Source organism: Pseudopipra pipra, chromosome 22, assembly GCF_036250125.1.
Source record: "Pseudopipra pipra isolate bDixPip1 chromosome 22, bDixPip1.hap1, whole genome shotgun sequence".
Taxonomy (NCBI): domain Eukaryota; kingdom Metazoa; phylum Chordata; class Aves; order Passeriformes; family Pipridae; genus Pseudopipra; species Pseudopipra pipra.
Window position 1 is genome coordinate 2763793 of NC_087570.1, and position 19778 is coordinate 2783570.

A 19778-nucleotide genomic window follows, 5' to 3' on the forward strand; every position below is an offset into this window, starting at 1 on the left:
TCCATCCCAAGGGGCTCCCCAGCCTGCCTGTCCCTCCCTGTCCTCCAGCCCACCCCCCTGTGCTGTGTGGCTTTGCCAGGCTGTGAGCAGAGCTATCTTTATCTCCTCCTTGCAGCTTCCCCCTCATTCCTCAGCCAAGCTGCCTGTGCCAATCCTAATTAGTTCCTGTCTGCAGAAGGCAGTTCTGCATGGCTCTGCCTGGAATGTCACTGTATTCCCTGGCCCCTATTCCCTTGATGAAACACATTCAGGTGGCACACAAATGGGTGGATAATTTCTTTTCCCCCTCACATAGCCTGGAACACCCCTCACTCCACCCTCAGCTTGCTGTGACACACGTGATGATTTCTGTCTCTCTCTCCCTCTCTATCTCTGTCACCTGCAGTTCCCCAGAGCCTTGAAGCAAGTCCTGGGAGGGTCACCCTGCTCAAATCTATGGGGCTGGGGATGTGCAGAGCGAGGTGTTATTTTTCCTCCATGAAGAGGAGCTAAATCAACATGACAAGACAGAGGAAAAACTAAATTAAATGAGAGCTAGACAGAGACAGCTTAACTGAACACCACTGGGACTGGCAGCAGGAATCTTTCAGGCTTGGGGACAGTGCCAAGAGACCCTCCAAGTGCTCACCCGGCCCCGTTCCACCTCCTTGGTGGTCATGACAATGACGTGGGTGTTCTCCTGGTACACCATGGCCCAGAAGTCGTTCACAGTGGTCTGCAGGCAGCCCTGGGTGGCTATATAGACCTTGCAGTGCTCCGAGCTCCTTCCATCTTCAGGGATGCTCTGAGGAACAAAGAGAAGGGTGGGGGGAGAAAAGCCAAGGATGCTGGAGTGAGGAACCGGGAATTGCTTTAGCAGCCAAGTCAGCACATCCAGCCACGCAGGATTCCCAAACCAGCTGATTTCCCTCAGGTTCTTCAGCCACTCTCATCACCAGCTTCACCAGAGCTGTCAGAAAATGCTCTGCCAGCCCCCAGGGACCTTCCTTCTGCTGTGCAGCAGAGCCTTCCCAGCAGGAACTGCTGAAGTTTCAGGTGGATGTGGCTGGAATGAAGCCACTCCCATGGTTCCCCAAAGGATGGTGTGTAAGAGCCACAGTAGCATTGCTGGAAATGCAGCTTCCAGCAGCTCTTGGCTGAGAGATACAACTTCAGAGATAATGTTCAATAGCTGAAAGGCAAGGTCAGGCCCCTGGGACCCTCTGAACAGGTAAGGAAAGGAAGGGATGGAGATAAACTCCCAGAGAGGGGCAAAGAGGGCAGGGTAGAAAGATGAGATCCCTTGGCACAGAGTAGAAAAAAATCCAGTGTTTGGCCTGGATCCAGTGAAAGATATGGATCCTGAGAGGTTATTCCCTCTAAACTCACACAGAAGCAGAGCTGGGCTGAGGGGCAGCCCCTCGTGGGGTGTCCCCCAAGTACCTTGATGTAGTTGGCATTGATGTAGTCTGAGCCAGGCACACTCTCATCCACGTCCCTGAGGGCCACCCGGGTGGTGTCAACTGCAGGAGGAGAGTCCAGGATGAGCAGGAGTCACCCAGGCAGGAGCAGGGAGGGACTTTGGGTGCACATCAGTGATACTCAGGGGTGGAGACCGACCCCAGACCAAGTTTTCTACTATTTCCTTTGGAGGCTCATAGAATCAGAGAATATCCCAAAGCTGGAAGGGACCCACAAGGATCATCCAGTCCAACCCCTGGCCTTGCCCAGGATACTCCAACAATCCCACCCTGTCCCTCAGAGCGTTGTCCAAACCCTCCTGGAGCTCTGGCAGCCTTGGGACTGTGACCAAACCCTGGGGAGCCTGTTCAGTGCCCAACCACCCTCTGGGGGAAGAACCTTTTCCAGAACCCTGCCCTGGCACAGCTCCATATGACTCCTTTGGATTCAGAGGAGAGCAATTGGCCCATTTTCCACACAAAATGGCAGAACCAGGTTAAAAAGGGGATGGAGACCACCATGACCTGGACAGTGACCACCTCCTTCCAACCCAGCTGTGATCAGAAAGCTCTGCAGGCTTCCCCAGCCCCAGAAAAGGCTGCAGGAACCGTGGTGGAAAACCCCAAACCCCTGTCCAGTGTCTCCTTACAGGGAAGGATGTTCTTGTAGCGATTCTTGGCCTTGTTCTCCGGTCGCTGTCCCTCCTTCCTGGGGTACAGGAGCTTGCACTCCTGCTGCTGCAGCATCTGTGGGGACACACCAAAAGAACAGGCAGTGCTGGGCACACAAGGGGAGTCAGAGGCAAGGGAAAGGCTCTTTGGACTTCCTAATGCTGGGAAGAGCAGAGGGAGTGCTGGCAGGAAGGGAAAAGCAGCCAAGAAGCAGCTTGATAGAGAGAGTTAATGAGGGGAGAAGGCACAAATCCCTGCAGGGAACAACAGGGATAAGGAAACAGAAACTGCCTCGGACACGGGAAAAAGCAGCTTAAAAGAGGAGCAGGAATTAACTCAGTTGAACACAGAAAACAGGGAAAGGAGAAACAGGTCGTCAGTGCTGGAAAACCACAATGCTCCCAGAAAAACGGGATATTCTTCACCCACAGGCATAAGCAGGACAGAGCAGGAGAGCATCCCATACCTCAAACTCTTCCCAGAACCCCTGCTTGGCCTTCTCACTGTGATCTGCCATTTTGTTGAGCTCCTTCACCCTGTTCTCGATGTTGGCTGCGTTGATGCGCGTGGCGTTGAAGGGCTGGAAGGCGCAGACAGGACACAAATCACCCCCAGGAACAGGACAAAAAACCCCCAGTTCCCAAATCCCCGGGGTACTGGCAAGAGCTGGGACCATTCCTGGCGCCAGGGACCTCTGGTGAGTGTGAGCCTGGACGAGCAGGATGTTCCAAAGGGGAGCAGGAGTTCCCAAAGAGCAGGGGGCAGATCTGTGCTCTCCCCCAGGGGTTTGGGCAAGCCCACAGCCAACCAACACGTTGGTTTTACCTGCTTCAGGTGAACCACAGCTCCAGACTTCTCCACCATGGGGTTCTTCTTGTAGTGCTCCACCAGGTCTGTGAGCGTGTCGAACCTCTCTCCTCCCCCCACGTCGTACTTCCCATCCAGCTGCAAGGAGAGGACCCCAAATCCAGTGAGATTTGGGGGCACATCAGTGACACATGGTGGGGGAGACCGACCCCAGACCGAGTTTTCCACTATTTCCTTTGGAGGCTCATAGAATCAGAGAATATCCCAAAGCTGGAAGGGACCCACAAGGATCATCCAGTCCAACCCATGGCCTTGCCCAGGATACTCCAACAATCCCACCCTGTCCCTCAGAGTGTTGTCCAAACCCTCCTGGAGCTCTGGCAGCCTTGGGACTGTGACCAAACCCTGGGGAGCCTGCTCAGTGCCCAACCACCCTCTGGGGGAAGAACCTTTTCCAGAACCCTGCCCTGGCACAGCTCCATATGACTCCTTTGGATTCAGAGGAGAGCAATTGGCCCGTTTTCAGAGAATATCCCAAAGCTGGAAGGGGCCCCCAAGGATCATCCAAGTCCAACCCCTGGCCTTCCAACAATCCCACCCTGTCCCTCAGAGCGTTGTCTCGGCTCCCAGCGGGATCACCCGCCCAGTGGGAGCAGGGCCAGCCCCTCTCCCACCTGGTAGTGGATCATCACGTGGGTCACGTGTGGTTTTCGGTCCCCGCTCTCCATCTTGTCCTCGTTGGTCAGCACGGACAGGACGAAGTCTCCCGGTTTGCTCTGGCTCTCCCTCACCAGGAAACTCCCCGGCTTCCCCTTCTCCGTCAGCAGCTTCTCCGCCTCCTTGCCCGTGAGGTGCCCGTGGTACCACCTGGGCAGCAGCAAAGGGGGGGCAAAGTCACCTCAGAAAGGTTCCTCAGACAAGGGCTGAGGGGGTGGTGCTCATGGAAAACCTGTTCCCAGGCTCCCAATCCGGCTGGCAGGGCACAGACCTGGATTTATTTTGGGAATGGTCCCCGGTGACCCCCTTCCAGCAGCCTGCAGTGTCACATCAGCACCTCTCCCCAGGCTGGAGGTGCCAGGACGTGGCTGTGCCCTCCAGACAGATGTGACATGGCAGTGCCACGTGGGGTGTGACAGGGCCTGCCACCCAGGGACAGGCTCTGAGACACGACTCTCACTGTGCTTTCCTGAAGGTGGATTTTTCCTTAGTTCTTAATAATTTAGTTTTTAATAATTTTAATGATTTAATAATCCTTTAAATTTTTTTTTTAATTGATTTCCCTTAATTTTGTTAATATGGAAGAAGAGGAACTCTTGGAGTCAGACAGTGCCAGACACAAGCACAGGGCTCAAGGCCAGGTTGGACAAGGGCTTGGAGCAACCTGGGCTAGTGGAAGGTGTGGGAAGGGGGTGGAATGGGCTGGGATTTAAGGTCTCTCCCAACCCAAACCATTCTGGGATTCTGTGGACAACACTGGCCCGGAGCAAGAGGCTTTGCCACAGTTTGGGAAGGGTTTTCTGAGGGTCTCCCTGGCTGCAATCACTGCTGCCACACCCACCCAGCTCACTCACCTGGCTCAGGGCTGGCTGAGGGAGCACAGAATTGTCCTGCACGCTCACCTGGAGTGGCCAAACTGGGTCCCCAGTGGGTTTTTTCCCAATCCAGCCCCACCTGCAGCCACATCTCTGGCCAGTGGCAATTACAACGTGCAGAGGTTTGTGCTCAGCTCTTCCCAAACCTCACTGCACGAGCACAGCTCGCCCCACCTCCCTGTCTGGGCACATCTTGCCCCTGTTTCTCCATCTGATCTCCCAGAATCCTTTCTCCTGCTCTGCTGACACACTCCCACTGCAGTCCCAGGGGATGCAGCCCTGCCACGGTGCCCTGAGGTTAAACACACAATAATCTGGGAATTCCTTGTTGCTGCCTTCTCCAGCACTACCCTGGTAGCTCCATGCTCTGGCCAGCACCTCACCTGCCCTTCCCTGGGCAGCAGCACATCCCACCCACCCCCAGCAGCTCCCCGGGGTGGGAATGTCCCCAGCCCTCTGCTCCAGCCTTCCACATCCCACCCACCCCCAGCAGCTCCCTGGGGCAGGAATGTCCCCAGCCCTCTGCTCCAGCCTTCCACATCCCACCCACCCCCAGCAGCTCCCTGGGGTGGGAATGTCCCCAGCCCTCTGCTCCAGCCTTCCACATCCCACCCACCCCCAGCAGCTCCCTGGGGCAGGAATGTCCCCAGCCCTCTGCTCCAGCCTTCCACAGGGACCCACAGCAGCTCCTTCCATCCCCACACTCCATCAGCAGCTCTGGGCAGATGCCACAGGTCCCCTTGAAGGCAGCCAAGCTGCCAGGAACCCAGAGAGGCTCCAAAGAACCTCCCAGCAATGGCATCACCTCACGTCTCAGCAAGGCTGGCCCCGAGGATGAGGTTTATGGAAGGGCAGGGAGTGATGTTGGACCTTTGAGTCCCAGCCCAGCATCCTGCAAGGGCAGCCAGGCCAAGCCTGGCTGGGAATCCCCTTTACTCCTTCCCTCAGGGTTGAGATCAGGCCCACAGGGCTGCACAAGGGCAGGATGACCCAGCTGAGCTGAAGAACCCTCTGCCAGCACTGCTGGTATCCAGCCCCAGGGCTTGGAAAACCATCATGATGTATCCCAACCATCCTGCTGCATCCCAACACCACCCTCATCTCATCTGCTTGGAGGATTTGGACTCTTCTCCCTCCTTTCTCCTCGCTGCCACCACCTGTGAGGTCTGGAGGAGTGTTTCTGGCCCTTCCCTGCCAAGCCAGCCTGTCCTTGGCAGGAGAAGAGGGGGAAGCCCGGCTGAGGGAAGGGAGTTTCCACTTTTCCAGGCTTTCTGCTCCCGTGGGGGCTGCTTTTCACACCACAGGGAGCAGAGAACCCTCCCTGGCAGCGAGGGAGCACATGAGCTGGAGGGACTTCCCAGGGCTGGGCTCTCACATGACCTGTGGAGGGCAGAGCTCTGCAGCATTTTGGGAACTGAAAGGAGCCCGTGCCAGCCTCCCCCTGCCCACCACGTGGCACTGGGGGAACTGAGGGGGAGGAAAAGGAAAAAAGGGGTCACTGGAACGTTCGTGGCTGGGGCTTCATCACTGAACCACCACAAATACAGTCATTAATGACTTATGCTGGATTAGTCTTTTTAATCTCAGTTTAGGTATTAACTTCTGGCTTCTTTTACTTTATTTAAGCCTTGTTTAATTTCAATTTTCTTTGCTATCCTTTTCCTCCCAAAGAGCTGCTGATCATGGTTTTAACTTCTCAATTGTCTTTAAGAATAACTAACCTACAGACTGAAGGAAAAAAAGCTTTGGTGATTAAGAGTCACAAGCTGAAACAACACCTTGGTTTGAAACACAAACCAATTCTCCTTACAAGACATTATTTTCCTTGCCCCAACATCCTCCCTGCAACACCCCCTCCTATTATCATTACAATAAGAAGTAAGAGTTGTTTCTGCTGTGACTTTTGGGATTAGTTGAAGGGGTGTTTGCATGTCTTTAAAAAAAAAAAAAAACGGTTTGCAAACACTTCAAATTAAGACAAGGAAAACCAGCTCTTTCAGGGAACTAATCTTCTGTCAGATAAAGTGGTATCAATATATCCCCCCGGATGAAGGGGAGGAAAAAAAAGGTCATTAAATCAGGTGGAAACAGCCTGAAGGAGCCCAAGGAGAGTCATCCATCCCTGCAAGGCAATCCTTGCTGGGATGAACAGGGGTTACAGGCTGAGATGGGGTGGGGGAAACACTTTCTTTTGGGGGATTTCTTGCCCAGGAGGACAAGTCACTTGTAGGGGGTTTTGTTTCCTTTAGAAACAAAAACGTGGGACTGCTGGGATAGACCTGTAGGGCTCTTTGTGGATGGATTCACCCTGCTCATATTGGATGGGGCTCTGAGATGTCCCTGCCCCTAAATGCCATTTAAATGTCCCTTCCAACCCAAACTATTCCAGGATTCTATGTTGCCTAAAAGCTGGAGAAAGCTTTTTAGCACGAGCTGACACCGAGCAAAGAGCAGCCTCTGGACCTTGCCCGTGTCACCTGCCAGCTTCTGGCTGTAGAATCCCAGAGTCACTGAGGTTGGAAAAGACCTCTCAGACCATCAGATGGAGCCTTTGGCCCCTCACCACCTCGTGGTGCTAAAAAAGTGCCACACCTGTGAATGTCTGTGTGAATGGCTGCGTCCCAGAGACCGGCAGCTTTTGGGTCACCAAAGTTCCATCACACCAAACACACCCTTGTTTCAGGTTCCTTCCCAAACCCAGGTCTCCAGGCTGAGCCACCTGGGAAGAAGCCACCCCCAGCCCGGGGCAGGGCAGTGGGAGAGTCTGGTTTACCTCTCCGAGGTGGGGTCCTGGCAGTTCAGAGGGTACTTGAGCTCGATGACGTTGCTGTTCTTCTCCCTGAGCAGCCCCTGCTGCTCGGTGTAGTACTGCACCAGCTCTGCCAGGGTGGCAAACTTCTCACCCCCATACAGGTCATAGTAATCCCCCGTGTTCTGGATCTTGATGTGGGTCACCTCGTCGTTCCTCCTGAGGGAGGAGGGCAAAAAACACCGTCAGGGTGAGGGAATGGAAACTCAGCTCCAGCCTGCAGGGCTCAGCTGCCTCCTGAGCACCAACCCACCCCTGGGAGCTGCACCACCAGCTCTCCCTGCACTCAGGTGCCACCCTGCTACCCCCAGGAAAGGGATGGATGCTCCTTGGATGAGGTTCCTCAGCCAAGAGCTGGCTCTGTGCCTCACCAGCTGCCACCCAGAAAGCCTCACACAGAGGCTTCAGGGAGAGTGGTTTAGGCTCTTCTTAAGGCAGCCCTGACTTGCTAAAAAATACTTTATCAACGAGAACCAGCAGCTCCAGTTTGCTCTTGGATGCTTTGTCTGGCATTGAGGTGATTTCCAGTTCGTGCCAACCCAGTGACAACAACCCAGTGTGAACAGGCAGAGACAGCATCCATGTATTCCCATCATCCCACATTAACAGCAGAATAAACCCAGGAAAAGGCTGACAACCGAGCCTGAGGTGGGAAAAGCTGCATCTGGAGCCTGGACAGTCACACTGCACCTCGAGAACAAGGTCCTGGAGACAGAACCCAACCATCTGCAGCAGGGGAAGCTGCAGGGTGGCACTGCTGGGTGTTCACAGAGACATGGATAACTCTCCCTGACACGTCTGCCCTGGCTGCCAAACCCAGCTGTTCTGCGGGCACAGACTTCAAAGTTGGGCAATATTTGCATGAGCAGAACTCACTGGATGGGAAAGAGAACTGGCTGGGAGATTCCCAGCCCGGCCAGCACGATGATGACAATGTCTCTTCTCCAAGAGGGGCTGGCACACCAAGTGCTCCTGCCATTCATGGCAGCAGCTGGACCTGAAGAGCCCTTGTGCAGCCCAGAAAAATACAGCACACACTGTTTTTTCCCTGAGGCTCAAACCCTCCCTTCCTTCCCCAGCTCCAGCCCCAGCCCAGCCCACAAAGGCTCAGTTCACAGCCCCAGCCCCGAGGCCTGTGAGCCCTTCAGGGATGAAAAGCAGAGAGATAATCAAGGTCATTCATCCCCCAAGCCCTCAAGGTCACTGTAAACACAAAGGACAATGATCAGTGCCGGTTTCCTTCCCATTTCAAGGTCTGCAGCTCCAAGCTGGGCAGCAAAACTGGGCTGTGCAGCAGCAGCGTCCCGTGAACTGTGCCCTGGACTCTCTGGCGGGGGAAATAAAGCACAAAAGAGGTGCCCAAAAATCCCTGTGCTGGAGGGCATGGCCACATCTGGACAGGGAGGCAGCACTGATTAACAGCACAGCCCCACTTTTTGGCAGCTTCAGTGAGAGCTGCCTCCATTCCAAGCTAAGCTTCTTTACATCACCAGCACAACTCCTCAGCCAGATATCCACGAGGGTTTCTTGATCCAAAATATTCCCACTTGGGAATCTGAGCCCACACTGCAGTGACCACCAGGCTGCTTTTGTTAAAGCAGAACACAGTCAGTAACAACAGGACTCACAAAAAACCCAAGCAGACCCTTTTTTTTTGGCACTAGAGGTAAAAGAACTACTTTAAATGTCAGAAATAACTGCACCAATTGCATCCTCAGAAGTCTTTTTTGGTCAGGTGCCTGTGTGTCAGACAGAGGCAGCCTAAAACTTCCCAGCACACACACAGATGACACCTTTGACAAGCTGGAATCAGGTGGGAAGGGGCTCTGAGCTCACGGGGGCATCACCCCCCCTCACACACACGTATTTCCTCAGCAGGAGTTTATTTTCCATTCTAATTAAAAGCACTTCCTGCCTCTCTCATTAACTCACAGCCACTGCTGATGGGGAGATTACTGGGGAGCCAGTGAGGTCACGCTCCCCACCCAGCCAAGGCGCAGGAAAACCTGGAATTCTTCCCTGGAATTCTTCCCTTTCCCACCGTGGGAGGCTGTGGGCAGTCAGAGCCCTGGGAGAGGCAAAGGGGTTGGACTTCCCCCAGCACTAAAGGGAGCACTGAAAACATCAGGCAGCTGCAAACCCTCTTGCCAAGAGGAGAAAGGACAGCCCTGGGCAGAGAGGGCGAGAGGAGGGCAGGGGCAAGGGACAGTTGGAAAAGGGAGGAGAAATTTCAGGCACTATTTCAAAGGTATCTATGTTGTTTCCTTTGAAAACCTTTTATTTCTCAGAAAGGAAGAAATATATATATAGAGAGAGAGACCTGTGTCCAGTTCAGAGATTAAAAGAAAAAGAAAAGAGCTCTGTCAGGATATAATTCTAGATGAGAATAATAACACATTGATCCATCTTTGTCACGGGGAAAGGGGGAAGATAACTGCTCCAAGAGGGGTTTGATCCAAGTGGTTAAGGCAGCAAGGAGAGGGGAAAAGCCTCAGCAGAGCCACTTGGCTGCTCCCACAGCACAGGGGGAGAGAGCAGGGCCCAACCATGCTCCTGGGAGATGTGCCATCACTCCTGGGAGATGTGACCTCACTCCTGGGAGATGTGCCATCACTCCTGGGAGATGTGCCATCACTCCTGGGAGATGTGACATCACTCCTTGGAGATGTGACCTCACTCCTGGGAGATGTGCCATCACTCCTGGGAGATGTGACCTCACTCCTGGGAGATGTGACCTCACTCCTGGGAGATGAGCCATCAAGGTGAGATTCCCTGTCCTGCCAGGTGGAAAAGCTCTGCCCAGCCTGTCCTTTGCACAAAGTTTCTCCAAACACAGCATTGGGTCAAGGGATTTATAAACTCTCTGGAGCTTCCTAAACAAAACAAGGGTTGTTTGAACCAAACAGAAGCTGCCACAAAAGAGAGAGAGAGGCCCGTGTTCCAAAACAGGTCTGTGTGCAAGTGCCTGGGGAAACCTCTGCTGAGCCAACTCCCTGCAAGGCACCAGCTGGATGGTGCTCATGGAAAGCTCAAGCCTTGAACCCACTGCTTTTCCCTCAGGCACTCACTGGGGGATGTTACTCTTTAGCTTTTCCCTTCCAGAGAGTTCCTCCTGGTGGTTCTGCTCCACTGCATCCCTTAAGGATGCCCCTCAGGGCTTCCAGTCACAAAGCCCACTGACAGAACTTTCCTCCTGCCACTGCCTTGGTCCCAAAGAAAACAGGAGCATGTTGGAGGTGATCCCAAAGGGAATTCAGCTGTGGTGAGGCTGGGCAGCAGCTCACCCTCCTCTGAGGGTGATCCTGGGACCCCTCACAGACACAGAAAACGAGTCTCTCCCAAAGGCAGCTGCATTTGGGTCCTTTGGAATCAGAGTGGGAGGGTTCATCCCTGCTGGGACCGAACATACTCTTCCCTCCTCTGGCAACAGCATGGAAACACGTGCCAGGAGCCCAGCCCTGGCAGGACAGGGGCATGTGCAGCCCCCAGGGATGAACAAATCAGAGTGTGGCTCCTGGCACAACCTCTGCAGCAACAGGAGAGTTCAGTGAACCTCTGACTTCACGGAGAGGTGGCCTGGAGAGCTCCAGCCAGCCCCTTGCTCCTCTTACCTGACAGAGAGAGTGAAGTCCCCGGGGTTGCTCTTGCTGGGGCGAGCCAGGAAGCTGCCATGGACACCCCTGGTCAGGAGGAGCTTCTCGGCCTCAATCCCACTGATGTTGGGATGAAACCACCTGTAAAGGGCAGAAGGGACACGTGAGAGGGTGATTCACCCTTTTTCCACCTGCAGGCACAGTCTGGTCCTGTCCATCTCCTCACCCTCCTGCCACGGCAGAAAAGGGAAATACAGACAGTTCACCCCGAGGGGGGAAATGTTTCATCATTTTCTGTGCCACTTTAATGTAATCTTTGTATTTTAAGCGTCATCAAACCACCTCCTGATCTAATTTCTGCGCTATCAGTCTCCATCAAGTTCCCTTGATCACAAGAACTGGTGTTTCCCCAGGCTTTAATGAGTGCTAAATATGCACATTACACCAATGATTCCCCACGTGGTACTGGTTTTACGGCTCCCTTTTTTTTTTCCCCTCCCCAGAAGCTGCTGAAAATCCACTTTTCTAAATGCCAGGCTCTTTTGAGTAATCTCACAAGTCCCACACAGAGCACCCCAAAAGGAGAGGCACTCGATTCTGAAAGTATTGCTCAGCTTTAGGTCACGCTCCAGCAGACACTGGTGGAATATTCCACATGAGCAAAGAGGAGATGAGCCACAATTAACGCTGGATGGTAACAAGGGGGGTTTATTCAGAGGATTTTTGAGGCAGCACCAGCTGCAAGAGAACTGGCTGCACAGCCAAACCCCCCTTCAGAGGAAAGGACAATGTTATAGGAGTCCCTGGAGGTTGGACAGGTCTGAACTAAACAACTAAAAACTGCAAGGTTTAGCATTCCAAGCGAGTGAAATGTGGGTTTTCAGGAGGAGGATATCTGGAAGCATTTAGGAGGCTGGTTTCTGGGATACAGCTGCCCCTGGGTCGGATTTAGCCAACACACTGTCCCCCCCCCTCCCCAAAGGGTTTGCAAGTTTATCTCAGTGGGGGCAGAGAAATGCCTGTGTTAGGAAATGCAGCCAAACCCACCCTACAAACAGAGTGAGTGTTTGTCTCCGAGGTACACACAGGAAAGGTCAAGAAATGTCACCATCTCCTCCACAATTTGGGATTTCCTCCCCGCCACCACAAGCCAAACAGTTCTGACTGCAGATCCCTGGATTTCTGCAGGAGGAGAGGTGTTTTAGGGAAGGGTCGTGGAAACAGATGGTAAACAGGAATCCCAGTGTTTCCAAGCCTGTATTCCTGACATCCCACGAGTGCCACCCTTTCATAAACCCTCTGTCTGCAGGGCCAGCACTTAACTGGGCCCCAGAGCTGCTCCTGGGAGGGGAAGGAATGTTCTAATGGGGCTTAATGGAGCTCAGGGACACCCCAAGGCTGCCAGAGGCCACACACACCATTCCCACTGAATGCTAATGGCAGGAAAAGCAGCATGAGGGGGAAAAACTAAGGAAACATCTTTGGTAATGAGAGTGGGATGAGAGCTCTTGCAGATATGGACACACCAGCTCTGGGAACGTCCCAGTCTGTGTGGCAGTGTCCAAACCCCTTCAAAGGCTGCTCAACCCCCCCCCCCACCCCCCCATGGAAACTCAGGTTATCCTGGGATGCTCAGCTGGAACCAGACCTGTGGGATGCTGAGAACAGACACCTCTGTCAGTGCCAGAAGAGGGCAGAGGTGCTGGGGCTGTGAACATTCCAGCAGCCAAGGCACCAGGATGCCACAAGGAACAGCCAACAGGGACAAAAGGACCTGATGTCCAACCTCCCTCCTACCTGGGAGGACCACAACCCTCTTCCCTTTCCACTGTTGGCCACAGCCACAAAATCCATCCACAAGTCCCTTTTCAGCCTCTTTTTCTCAGCTTTCAAACACTCCAAGAAGGAAAGCAACTTAAAGAGGATCCAAACTGGATCCCCACCACAGGAAAAAAAAGTCCATTTTTAATATCAGGCCATGTTCTGATGTCAGCAAATAATAAACATCACTGTGCAGTGGGTCACTCAGGCAATGGCTTTTTGCAGGACTGAGTCACCCCTGGAGAATCCCTGGAAATAAAAGTGGGGATCCAGGTAAATCAGACACAGGCACCTCCTTCTCTTCCAAACAGGAGCAACATTCCAGCAGAAGCCCTGAAAAAGGGACTCTTTCTCCACATTAAAAATTTATCAAATAATTTCTCTTTAATTACTAAAGAGTCATCATTTCCATGCACTGTTAGTCATTTCCTCCCTCACATGAGCAGGAATGCTTTCTTCTGCTGGAATGCATCCCTGTGCTCCTGTCTTGGGATAAAACAGAATAAAGAGTTGAGCAACACTGTTACACCCTTAAGAAACCCATAAAACGAGGCAGTTTTAAAAGCCTGTCTGGGAATCCTGGACTCTGAACAGCTCCAGCAAACATCCCATGAAGTGGATAAAGGATAAAAAAGCACCGTATCCAAAAGGATACTACAGCAATGGAGCAGAACATGGCACTGGGGAAGCAGGGTGATCCCATCCTGATCCAGAGGAACCCTTAGAAATGACTGTCTGAGGTGCCACAGGGGGATCCAGCTCCCAGCTAGGATGACCCTTTAACCTACAGGTAAACAACAAAGTTCCTCAGTGAGGCCCCAAAGGAGATGGAAATGAGTTATTCCAGACCACCTTTCCTTTCCCCTTCTCTCCCAGAGCTCAAAAGCAGCACAGAAGAGGAAGGTGGCAAAGTGGGGTTGAACTCGATGATCCTTGTGGGTCCCTTCCAGCTCTGGGTATTCTGTGATCCCATGGACACGGTGGCTGCTGAGCCTCACAGACCAGCAGAGCCAGGATGTCTCCCCAAATCCTGCCCACAGGAAAGCAGAGTCACCCCAGAACACGGGAAAGCCACGGGCACAGGGCTTGGGGACAGCGTGTGCCCTGGGTCTGGGGGTGCCCAGAGCAGCCAGCCCCAGGTGCACGTGCCCTGGGTTTGTAGGACAGTTCAGCCCAGAGGCAGGGAGAGAATCTGGAGCATCTGGAACGGTAAAACTTCTCTGTGTTTGGCTTGGAGAGGATCAAAGCAAATATGGCTCAAGAGGCTCCGTGTGTGGCTCAGCACAGGCTCCGATCCAGCAGCTCAGGAACTGGGAGAGGATGGGATCAACCACCACCAGAGCTCCCTTCTGCTCTGCTCCAGCCCCCCAACAGCAGCCAGGAGCTGGGGGACAATGCTCACAGCAGATGCTGTCGATGCAGGGCAGGCAGACCCCCAAATCCCCAGCAGAGTCAGCCCACCTCCCTCTGCAGTGGGGAAAGGCAGGATGGATCCAGGAGGATCCAGGAATGGATCCAGGAGGATGGACCCTGCCCTTGGAGGCAGCCAGGCAAATAATCAGCTGAGGATTCTTCCAGCAGAGAAAGGAGGTTGTGGACTGGTGAGAGGAGGTGTAACTTGGGGCAGTGCAGCTCTTTGCAAGGCTGAGTGTCCTGTTCAGCAAATAGGGAAAAAAAACCCCTTCAGAGCTGCAGAAGGGATCCAGACACTTCAGAGGGAATATAAACATCCATCAGCTCGTTGTGTTGGGCTGTAGGAACCGCTCAGCCCCTCAGCAGGGTGGGTACGAAGCCCTAACCCCAGAGGGAAGCCCTCTCTCCATGTCTCTGGATATTCCCTTCCTGCACCCACTGCCTTCTGGGCAGCTTTTCCAGTCACTTGGCACATCAAAATCCAGGCAAGGGCAATCTCCCCTTTTCCCTCAGCAGCCTCTGGACCACCCCAGCCCACTGTCCTGCTGCAGGACACCCCAGTGATGCTTCACCCACCCACAGGGGGGGTGTGAATCACCTGAGGCTGCAGCGATGGAAAGTTCAGCCCACGCCTCTGCCCATCAGCCAACGACCTTCACGAGGGGGGAAGCAGAGCTGGTGGGAGCTGCAGAGCACCCAGAGCTCCTCTGTGTCACAAAGAGGGGTTTAACTCACCACCCACGCTCTGGTTTGAAACCCAAACCCTCCCATCGGTGAGGGTTTCACACCCAGCTCTTGAGAAGAGCTTCTCCAGCAGTGCCACCTGCACAGGAGCACCCTGGGCACAGCAGTTTCCATCAAAAAACCCCTGGGTTTAGGCAGGGATTAACTGAACTACATCACTAAGATCACTTTTATGACTCTTGTCATTTAATTCCAGTCTCAACCCCGTCCCTGGAGACCTGGAGGAAGGTGCTGGACAGACCCATCCTGGGGGAGGGGGTGGCTTTTGCTGAAGCAGGAAGAGCAGAGTGCACATCCAAACCCCAGAGACAGCAGGGAAAGCACTCCAGGAGCTCTTTCCTTCCAGAAGCAGGAGCAGGCACCACCCTCCTGGCAGGGAGCTGGCGCAGACAGTTCCCATTTACTTGGCTCTGGAGCCTCAGCTGGCACTAATTGCTAATTAATATAAATTCACATCTGTCCTGTCTCCCTGACACACGCAGCAGTCTGCACTCATCAACTCCCTATGATTCAGTTCCTTTATCTAAATTATTCCAGTCCATGCCTGTCCCTGGCACATCTCCCTCTCTCCACGTGCTGTCCCATTCCTTCCCCTCCTGGACCATCCACCCCACCTCCCAAAAGCAGCAGCACACCCATGATCTGGCACAGCCTCTCAGCAAAAAGGTTTCAAGTTGTTTGGGTGCCCCAAAATGATTATTTTGCTCAGGGAACTAAATAGCTTGTTCAATCTGGCTGAGATCAGAGTAGACAGAAATCACTCCGAGGACAAGTAGCACGAAAAACTCCTGTCACATAAATAGCAGCCAGTTAAGGGAGATGCATCAGCTCCTCTGCCTGGGATGGATGCACAGGAAAACACATCATCTGGAGGAGTTGGCATCTCTGTGGTGCCAGATTTGCTTGGCAAAGTCTGCCAGGGTTCCCTCAGCCTCTCTGCTCTAAGTTCACATCTCTTAAAAAGGCCCTGATCTGAGCTGGGAAGGGTCAAAATGCAATCACACCCAAGTCACCTGTTATCCCTCCAGGGAAACCCTGGGTTATGAATCAGGTCATCAGCTCAAAACCAGCGATTTCCAGGAGAAAAACCCAGGAACTGCAGCACAACCCACGTGGTTGTCACTGCCTGCCTGCAGGGAGGAAGCCTGGGTGAACTTCCCAGGGAAAAGGGCACGTTCCTACCCTGCTCTCCAGACACCCTTTGTGACAGCCTTGCTCTGGGTGAAAAAACAGAGAGCTAAAACACTGTTCACCCTTCTCCTTTTCACCCAGACAAGCACTGTCCAGGGGGCAGGCTGGGACACAAAGCACCTCACCTGAGCTGCACAGAGGCTCCTCATCCCAGCCAGCCCAGGGCAGCCCTGGCCAGGGACACACTGCCCCATGTCTCACACTCAGTCACTCACACCCCTGTTTTAAGGGCATCTTCCAGCCCTAGTTTTAGGGACACAGCTCTGCCTGGCTTCAGGAAAGGCAGGGGAAGCTCAGCAGCTCTAAAGGGAGGTGCTGATTTCTCAGCTCCTTCTCCTGCTGATCAGCTGAGGTTAGTCCAGGCCATGGCTGCAAGAAGCTTGGTCTCCCCAGCCTGCACACATTCCAGGGCTCTGCCTATCACTGGCACTTCCTCACAGCCCATCCCACACTCCTGATATGGGAAAAACCCCCTTCCACCATCACAAACCCCCCTCCACCACCACGGCTTGCGCTGCCCAGATAAAGGCTCGGCGGTGACGAGCAAAGGAAGCCACGGACAAAATTAAGACCCAGGACACAGAAAAACCCACACCATCTGCAGACAGAAAGGGCAGAGTGCTCCACAGGAGCAGAGCAAACAGGCACCAGAGCACAGGTGTGTGACCCGGGCTGTGCTGTCACACGGGACGGATGTGACAGCGACTGGCACCTGCCCCTGAGCTGCTGTGCCCTCCCAGCCCGGCCCAGTGAGCAGCTCCTGCACCCACCACTGCACCCCCGGGAGGCTGAGGCACACCAGGGGCTGGTGAACACGTGCAAGAGATGAGAGGGGTTGTGCCTGGGCCATTCTGAAGGTCCCTCCTCACTCCTGGTCCATCAGTTTGCAAACGCTTGGGTCTCACAGCTCTGGTCTTGCAGCCACAGCTTGTGAAAAAATCAAGCACAGGCATTGCTCCAGAAGATTTCCCACAGCATTCCAATTCCCAGCGTGCTCACCTTGACTCACCCAGCAGCTCTGGGCTTCTCTTTGGCCCACTGAGAGTCCATCCAGGGGGTGCAGAGGGATTGAGACACAGTGGTAGCCCAGGGGACGTTTACCAGACAGCAGAGAAAAGTCTGACTGACCACTCCATGCTGTGCATCCATGCAAACCAGAGTGGGCCTGTCAGCCCTTGGATTTGGGTATCCTTGCACCCACATTCCCCAACCCCAGACACACAAGGACTGTCACCCATCGGGCTCCAGCTGGTCCTGTCCAGCCACAGGAGGAGGAGTGGAAGCTCCAAACTGAAGGCAGGAAGGAAGGAGCTGTCAGAGAGCTCAGCCTCCCACCACCAGTGCCAGCTCACATCTCCACTTCCAAAGGAAGATATCCCACACTCCTGCCTGGATGCAAGAGCTCCTTCTGTGGAGCATCACAGGGTTCTCCATCCCCACCAATTTATTCATCAACAGACTCACATCAGGGCACCCCAAGGATGGAATCACAGCAGAAAGAAGGGTCCAGAAACATCTTTACTGCAGGCCAGGATGGGACACCCAAAGAATTTGGGCAGAGGGGTGTTGGGTAAACTTAAACTCTGTGATTAGTGTAGTAAAGGCTTGGGGCAGGGACTTCAGGGTGAGTGTTTTGTCCACTGGTGTTTGAACAAGGACAGATCCCAAACCTGCCACCTCTCCCCTTGAATCATCCATATCCCAGAAGGATTTGGCTCTCAGCCTCTCACTGCCATTCCCAGCTGGCAAAACCCAGGTGGGAAGGAGCTGGGTAGGGAAGAGCACCTCTAAAATCTGCAGTAGAGAACAGCTGGGACTCCAAGGAAAGACAACAAGGGGCTGGAACAGGCACCAGCTGCTTCCCTGGGAAACGGTGCATATTCCCATGGAGCACATTCCCAAGGAGCAGAGGCCTTCCCAGAGGGGCAGCAGCTGAAACTGCTGGGAAGAAGACACCAATTTTGCCTGACAGTTCTCAGTTTTCCCAGAATGGGAGAGGCAGCCCCAGTTTTTATCAGGCCAAGGAGTGTTTCAACACCCAGCCAGGCTCACCTGCACCAGCAGGGAACTGGCAGCTGGGGCTCCTCCAAGTTGCCCAGAGGATTTACACCCATGTTCTCTTAATTAAAAAAAGGTGTTTAGCTCAGGCCCCTGGAGCTGTTTTGGCAGCAGCAGCCCCAAAGGTGTGCGAGGTCGTTATTTTTGGCTGCGGTTTTCAAATTTTCTGATTTAATTCTCCGAAACAAACTTAATATTTAAAGCAACCTTTTAGACTCGAAGGTTATTTCGCTGTAAGGACCACCATAAACACCAAGCCACACTTTAACCTCAGCCAATAATGCCTTGCCTACTGGTCTCAAAACCTCTAACAGGAGGAGAAATCTCTTTAGAACTCCCTCCATCCATGGACAGTTTTCTGGCCCGTGTATTACAGATGGTTTTGTTCTCATAAAGCAGCTCAAAATTAAATTGCAGGCCCACCTGCCAGACAGCTGGAGCATTAAAAATACCTGTCAGCAGCCAGCCCCAGCTGCTGTCTGACTGACAGGCTTCCTCCTGGAGCAGGAAAGTATTTGTTTAGCTGCTCTGCTCTGATCCAGTGAAGCAGAAAACACCCAGCGAGCAGAAACGGAGCCACCAGCCCCTCCTGCCACACTTGAGAGAGCAGCACGGAGAGGAGGGGGGAGCAGAAGCCTTGGGATGCTCCTGAGGTACCAGGGAATGTAAAGTACCAACAGGCTGGAGCTGCTTCCATCCCCTGGCTCCCTGAGGAGCGCTGGGAGCGGCCCGTGCCCGAGGGAGGAGGGAAGGCAGACCCAAGGCAGGCTCCACTTGGCACTCCATGGCAAAGAGCCACTCGCACAACGCTCCCAAAGCCTCAAATGCTGCTTCAGGCACAGCCCTGAATCCATTCCCTGCGTTTCCAGCCTTCTCCACGCTGCCTGCTTTGCCTCCCAGCCTGGCAGGGGGATCATCTCACACTCCATTCCCTGCTCCAGCAGAGCCTTGTACAGCTCACACCCCACAGAACCTTCACTGCTCCACACTTCATGCCCCATATAACCTTCATTACATGACACACCACCCTTCTGACTAAATGCTGCCATTTCACGCACTTTGTAGCTACAAAACCCACCCGGGGAACGTCCAGCCCCCCAAAATCAGGATGTTCCACCACCAGCAAGCGAGTTACCAAGCCCACGAAAAGCGTGCTCAGCCGGAGAGAGATAAGGCAGAAAACTCTTTAACGCAGCGAGGTAACACACGAGATAAAAATCTAATAAGAGCACAAAATAACATCCTGCCCGGGCAGGGATCACCTCTGGCGGGCTGCAGTCAGCACGGCGAGCCACACGAGCTGCACTCACCCAAACGAAACTGCGAACGCACCGTTCCCCAGCGCCGACGGCAGCGCAGGGACCATGTGCTGCAGGGCCAGCTGAGGGAAGTCTCCACTGGAGAGCCCGGCCTGTCTGCAGACAATTTGCTAATGAGCCCTGTTAATCACTTTTCCCACCTTAAAGCCCCCCCGCCTCCCCGGGGGCTCTCTCTGTTAATCAGCTCCTGCAGCACAAGTGGCACCTTTCTGGGCGCTCCCAGCGACGCCCCGTGACCTCCACACCTTCTCCCCTTCGCTTTGCTCCCCCTCAGAACAATCAGCTTTGTTAAAAATAGAAGCCACACACACACACACACA

General features: G+C 53.8%; 1 protein-coding gene across 6 annotated transcripts in view; it reads right to left on the minus strand.

Moving 5' to 3' along the window:
• The window catches only part of LOC135425810 (tyrosine-protein phosphatase non-receptor type 11-like), a 41083-nt gene that overhangs the window by 8570 nt on the left and 12735 nt on the right, over positions 1-19778 (minus strand). For all 6 annotated transcript variants that reach the window (XR_010435765.1, XR_010435763.1, XR_010435764.1 and 3 more), the window contains exons 2-9: positions 10931-11053; positions 7284-7478; positions 3593-3785; positions 2937-3056; positions 2578-2691; positions 2090-2186; positions 1423-1502; positions 629-784 (exon numbers count right to left, since the gene is read on the minus strand). Coding sequence is in view for 2 of the 6 variants with exons in the window: in XM_064678447.1 (XP_064534517.1) it covers positions 629-784; positions 1423-1502; positions 2090-2186; positions 2578-2691; positions 2937-3056; positions 3593-3785; positions 7284-7478; positions 10931-11053 (1078 nt within the window). In the remaining 4 variants the exon portion in view is untranslated. The remainder of the gene's footprint in view (positions 1-628; positions 785-1422; positions 1503-2089; positions 2187-2577; positions 2692-2936; positions 3057-3592; positions 3786-7283; positions 7479-10930; positions 11054-19778) is intronic.